Source organism: Falco biarmicus, chromosome Z (genome assembly GCF_023638135.1).
Source record: "Falco biarmicus isolate bFalBia1 chromosome Z, bFalBia1.pri, whole genome shotgun sequence".
Classification (NCBI taxonomy): Eukaryota; Metazoa; Chordata; class Aves; order Falconiformes; family Falconidae; genus Falco; species Falco biarmicus.
In genome coordinates, this window is record NC_079311.1 from 21,369,784 (window position 1) to 21,376,200 (window position 6,417).

At 50.8% G+C, this 6,417-nt stretch overlaps 1 protein-coding gene across 1 annotated transcript in view; it reads right to left on the reverse strand.

The window, feature by feature from the left end:
* CEP120 (centrosomal protein 120) overlaps nucleotides 1-467 on the reverse strand; it is a 44,982-nt gene extending 44,515 nt beyond the window's left edge. Inside the window, exon 1 of the mRNA XM_056325202.1 lies at nucleotides 251-467. Coding sequence (XP_056181177.1) covers nucleotides 251-302 — 52 coding nt within the window. The 5' untranslated portion in view covers nucleotides 303-467. The remainder of the gene's footprint in view (nucleotides 1-250) is intronic.
* Nucleotides 468-6,417: the final 5,950 nt, after the last annotated feature.

Here is a 6,417-nt window from a genome sequence, read left to right on the forward strand (position 1 = left end):
TTAAGTACCGTTTTGGGCGAACACCTCCAGAAACAAACCGGCGGTAGCCTGGCCAGGCTTTAAGGTACGTACGCCCACAGATTCATTAATACAACCAATTTGCTAAGCGCAGCTTGGCTTATGCCGCTCACGCCATCAGAGACACTCGCCTCTTCCCCCCAGAGGCAGCGATCACCCCTCACTTTCCGTCCGGGACGGAGACGACGGCCAGCAGCCGGGAGCCCGCGACCCCTCCCACCCCCCCGCTTACCTTCCAGGACGGAGACGACGATGAGCAGCCGGTCGGCAGCTCTGGAGACCATCTCCCCGCTGCACCTGGGGGCTGCGGGAGCCGGGAAGCACGGTCGTTCCAGAGGAAGAGGAGAGAACGGAACGGGAACAGCACCAGCCCTACCGCCACACACCGCCCTTTTACCGCCTCCAAGCCTTTAAACGCCAACGCCCGCCCGTCGCCGCGCTTCCGCCTGGTAACGGCGGCCCCGCCCCGGCGCGGTGCGACACTTCCGGCGCGGGCTGCCGCGGCACGGCCGCCGCCCCGCCCCCCGCCCCGCCCCGTCCCGCCCCGTCCCCGCGGGCTCTGGCAGCCCGCCGCCGTCCGCAGCCGCGGTGGGGTCCGCTGGGGCCGTGGCTGCCCCCGGGGTTGCGGGTGGGGCGCGGCAGCTGCCTGTCTGCCGGTCGGAAGTGGGGTGTGGAGGCCCGGCAGCTGCGGTGCTCGCTGCACCGGGCCCCTGGCGCGCGCGGGTCACCGGCGGTGCCCCAGCACGGGCGGCGCGAGAGAGAGTGGCCGGCAACCTCGTACGCGCAGGTGAAGATACAGACATGGCACCGGCGCTGCTGCCCGCGCCTGCCGCTGCCAGCTGGCAAACACCAGCTACTTCAGGGACATCCCGTTCATCGGAACTGCGAAGCGCCGTTGGTGCTGCCCCGCCGCGGCGGGCCGCAGGGCAGGGCCGCGCAGGGCGAGTCCGGCTCCAGCAGTACCCAGCACGGCCGGCTTGTGTAACTTTGTATGAATTAATAATCGGTTAAGCAATAATACCAGGAATTAATGTCCCCCAACATCCCAAATGACAAGTATGCCTTAACTGCATGTCTTCCTCGAGTGACAGTCTTCCCAGCGGGCTTCTTCCATTTTTAATTACTTTTGCTTTATTATGCATTGCTTACTTGAATAAAGACTTGTCATTTTTCTCATCAGTCCTTTTTTGAATAAACAGTCTCAAGTTCTAGAGTTCTCTGTTAGTCACGTTTTCCATTACTTTATTAATGTCCGTTGCCCTTCTATGAACTCTGCATTACCCTTCACCCTTCTTCATTGGCAGCGTCTGTAGGTGGATAGACTAAAGGGAGTGCTGCCCTAGTGTTTTATACAACAGATTTACTATGTATTTTCCTGCATGTTCTCTGTTTTTGGTAGGAAAACAATCCCTTCTTGTAACTGTAACTTGCTCCTGGATTTGCTTTTTAACCATTTAGCAAGCTGAACTGGTTCAGAGCAAGGTCTGACAAATGCCAGAGCCAGCACAAAAGAGTGAGAGCATATGGCCGGCAGCACTGGTGTGTGGGTGTTTGTATCTACACGTGGCAGAGCACCTGAGGTCTCCCATTTTGGCAACAGCAAGCCATTAAATTGGATATCCTCTCCCAGCCCTAGCCTGGCTTTTATTGTTACCTTGCAGGTATTAGCTGTGCCAAGAGCCTCATCACCATTAACCTTTTCCAGTAAAGATTTTAAAGAAAAAAAAACCAAAACCAAACACCAAATATGGGGGGACACACACATTAGGAAGACATTAGGACCTCCTTAGTCTTACCAGCTTCATTAGTTTTGTAGTACACCAAGTCTTTCTCTAATCTTCCTATCATCACAAAAGACTGTTCTCTTACTATGCTTTCATAGTCTTGCCTAGTTGTATCTCACCTTGTGCATTTGCCTGCCCAGGTGCCAGGCTGCAGGGTGTCCCCTACCTTTATGCCAGTACAGGACAGCAGCAGTGAGCACAACTGTGGAGGTGCACTCAGGTAGAGGAACTCCTCTGCTTAGTGACAAAGCTCACAGAGGAGGTCAGTAAGGAGAAGAGTATGAGGGAGTGCAAGAAAGAGTGAGTGGCTACTGGAACCACACCCTGTCTTCCCTGGGACAGATGCAATAGGCAGACAGGATACATGACATGGTGCATTCCCTATCTCTTCATCCAGCAGGACATGGTGACTTAAGGCATAGGTGCAACGGCGACAAGTTCCTGCATAGCACAACATCTTCTCTGTGACTACCTCACTTTCCCAGGTGCCCTTGCATAATAGGTGCACATATGGAACCTGCTGTGGAAGTGGAAATGAACAATGACAAGGACAGTGGTTCATCTAGGTCAGAGGTGTTGCCAAGGTTAAGTCAGCCTATGCCCTCTGTTAAAACTGCTTCCATAAAGATAAAGAGATGGGTCTTTGTCATAGGACACCCTCTTCTGAGGGGAACAGAAGGTCCAATATGCTGACTGGACCTGCTTGTTAGAGAAGTCTGCTGCCTCCCTGGGGCCCAGATTAAAGATGTGATGAGGAAACTTCCTCATCACATAAGGCTGAGGTACAACCCTCAGATTGTTATCCATTACTGCTTTTTCATACAAGCAGCAATGAAGTTGCATAAGAAGTCTAAGGGCAGTCAAAAAAGACTTCAGCGTTGTGGGACAACCAGTTAAGGGATCAGGAGCACAAAGTGTACCCTTTCTATCCTTCCAGTTGCAGGGAGTGGTGAAGGAAGAAACAGGAAGGCCTAGCAGATCAATACATGACTCTAAAGAATGGTGTCACTGGCAGAATTTTGGGGGTTTTGGTCATGTGTCAGCCCACATGAAACCAGGCCTGCTGGTGACAGATGGGTTATGCCTGTCTTAAAGGGGGGAAAGGATCTTTGTATGGGAGTTAGCAGGGCTCATTGAAAGAGTTTTAAATTAGATTTGAAGGGGGTGAAAGTGAAAAAACAGGCTTGCTAGAGATAAACCTAGGGGCGGCATGCCAATGTTTGACGGAAAGTGTGCTAGGGAGGTCTATCTCACACAACTGCAGTGATGGTTATAAACTCAGAAGGGATAGGCAAGGAAGGAGAGGCAGTAAGGTAGCCCTATATGTTAGGGAGTGTTTTGACTGTCTAGAGCTTGACAATGGTGATGAGAGGGTCAAGTGTTTATGGGTAAGTGCCAGGGGAAAGGCCAATAAGGCAGGTATCATGGTAGGAGTCTGTTATAGACCACCCAACCAGGATGAAAAGGCAGACAAAATATTCTATAAGCAGCTGGGAGAAGTCTCACAAGCTGTAGCCTTTGTTCTTGTGGGGAACTTGAGCTTACCAGATGTCTGCTGGGAATACAATACAGCAGAGAGGAAACAGTCTAGGAGGTTCCTGTAGTACATGGAAGATAACTACCTGACACAGCTGGTGAGTGAGCCAGCTAGGGAAGGCACACCACTGGACCTGCTGTTTGTGAAAAGAGAAGGACTTGGGGTGATGTGATCGTTGGAGGCTGTCTCAGACACAGTGATCATGAAATGACAGTGTTTTCAATTTTTGGAGGAGTAAGAAGTGGGGTCAACAGAATCACTACCCTGGACTTCCAGAGGGCTGACTTTGGCCTGTTGAGGAGCCTGGTTGACAGAGTCCCTTGGGAGGCAGTCCTGAAGGGCAAAGGGGACCAGTAAGGCTGGACATTCCTCAAGAAGGAAATCGTAAAGGTGCAGGAGCAGGCTATCCCCACATGCTGAAAGATGAGCTGTCAGGGAAGAACAGCAACCTGGCTGAACAGAGAGCTTTGGCTGGAAGTGAGGAAAAAAAAGAGAGTTTATGACCTTGGGAAGAAGGGGCAGGCATCTCAGGAGGACTACAAGGATGTCATGAGTTTTTTCAGGGAGAAAATTAGAAGGGCCAAAGCCCAACTGAAACTTAATCTGGCTACTGCCATAAAAAGACAATAAAAAATGTTGCTATGAATATGTTAACAACAAATGGAGAGCAACAGAGGCTCTCCATACCTGGTTGGATGTTGGGGGAAGCATAGTGACAAAGGCTGAGGAAAAGAGTGAGGTACTTAATGCCACCTTTGCCTCAGTCTTTAATAGTAAGGACCAGCTGTTCTTGGGGTACCTGTCCCCCTGAGCTGGAAAGACAGGGACAGGGAACAGAATGAAGCCCCCACAATCCAAGGGGAAATGGATAGTGACCTACTACAGCACTTAGACATACAGAAGTCTATGGGGCAGGATGGGATCCACCCAAGGGTACTGAGGCAGCTGCCTGAAGTGCTCACTGAGCCACTTTCAGTCATTTATCTGCAGCCCTGGTTATATCGGGGAGGTCCCAGTTGGCTGGGCAAACATGATGCCCATCTACAAGATGTCCTGCTGGGAAGATCCAGGGACCTACAGCCCTGTTGGTCTGACCCTGGTGCCAGGGAAGGTTATGGAGCAGATCATTCTGGGTGCCATCACACAGCACGTACAGGACAACCAGGGCATCAGGCCCAGCCAGCAGGGGTTTGTGAAAGGCAGGTCCTGCTTGACTAACCTGCTGCTGTCCTGCTGTGACAAGGTGAGCGGCTCAGTGCATGAGGGAAGGGCTGTGGATGTTGTCTGCCTGGACTTCAGTTGAGCCTTTGACACAGTTTCCCACCACATTCTCCTGGAGAAGCTGGCTGCCCATGGATGGGCGCACTCCTCGCTGAGTAAAAATCTGGCTGGATGGCTGGACCCGAAGAGTGGTGGGGAATGGGGTTACATCCAGTTGGCAGCTGGTCACAGGTGGTGTTCCCCAGGGCTCAGTGTTGGGGCCTGTTCTGTTTAATGTCTTTATTGATGATCTGGAAAAGGGGATCAAGTGCACCCTCATGAAATTTGCAGATGGCACCAGGCTGGGGGCAAGTGTTGACCTGCCTGAGGGCAGGAGGCTCTGCAGAGGGACCTGGGCAGGCTGGAGCGATGGGCCCAGGCCAGTTGTGTGAGGTTCAGCAGGGCTCAGTGCCGGGTCCTGCCCTTGGGTCACACCAGCCCCACGCAGCGCTACAGGCTGGGGCAGAGCGGCTGGAAAGGGCCTGGTGGGAAAGGGCCTGGGGGTGCTGGGTGACGGCCGGCTGGGCAGGAGCCAGCAGTGTGCCCAGGGGGCCCAGGCGGCCAGCAGCACCCTGGCCGGTGTCCCCAGCAGTGTGGCCAGCAGGACCAGGGCAGTGACCGTCCCCCTGCACTGGGCACTGCTGAGGCCGCCCCTCGAACCCTGTGTTCAGGTCTGGGCCCCTCACTGCAAGGGGGACATTGAGGGGCTGCAGCGTGTCCAGAGACGGGCAGCGGGGCTGGGGAAGGGGCTGGGGCACAGGTCTGATGAGGAGCGGCTGAGGGAACCAGGGTCCTTTATCCTGGAGAAAAGGAGGCCGAGGGGTGACCTTATCGCTCCCTACAGCTCCCTGCAAAGAGGCTGTAGCAAGGTGGCTGTCCTCCCAAGTAACAAGTGACAGGACAAGAGGAAATGGCCTGAGGTTTAGATGGGATATTAGGAAGAACTTCTTCACTGGCTGCCTAGGGAAGGGGTTGAATCACCATGCCTACAGGTATTAAAAAGACTTGCACTTAGGGACATGGTTTAGTGGTGTACTTGTAGTATTAGGTTTATGTTTGGACTTTATGATCTTAAAGGCCTTTTCCAATCTAAATTATTCTATAGTTCTTTGATTCTAATACTGTCTTCTATTTTTGTCTGCTTCTCATACTCCCCCTTAATAGTGTAAATAGTGGAAGAGCTAATTTAGTTAGAACAATTCTTCCCATTCCTTGCACTGGATTACTTGACCTGTACATTCTTAAGAAGTTTCTTCTAGGACCTACAAACTGTCCTAAACCACTTTTCTAATAAATATGTTTCCCAAAGAAATCTTACTCATTTTTCCTTTCAGTTCAGTAAAATCTTCTTTCCTGAAATTTGTTATGCCTTTTTCAGAAGGTGTTTTTTGACCCCAAACAGACAACCTAATGACTCTCAGACTTCAATAAACAGATTAGAGTTGGAAGGACATCTAAACAGAACGGTGCAAAGGCAATGATTATATTAATAAGATTTTACATATTATTGCCATGCAGTACACTCCTTTTAAATAATTTGTGAGGTGCTTTTTAATCTATCTCAAAAATATACACTTAAAACCTCCAGGATATAACAGTCAAAAAATCATCACTAATAACTATTGAAGTTTCATTCATAAAACAGCTTGTGTTTCAATTGCAGTCAGGTTGTATAACATTATATGAAAGTCAATGTGTTTTTCCATTTTCTGAGTTTGTTTGTTGCACATTAGGCAAATTAATGTCATTATTTAGCTACTGAATTAGAAATCTAGCAGTTTCAAGATTTGTTTGTGAATTTATAATCCAATTTCTGTG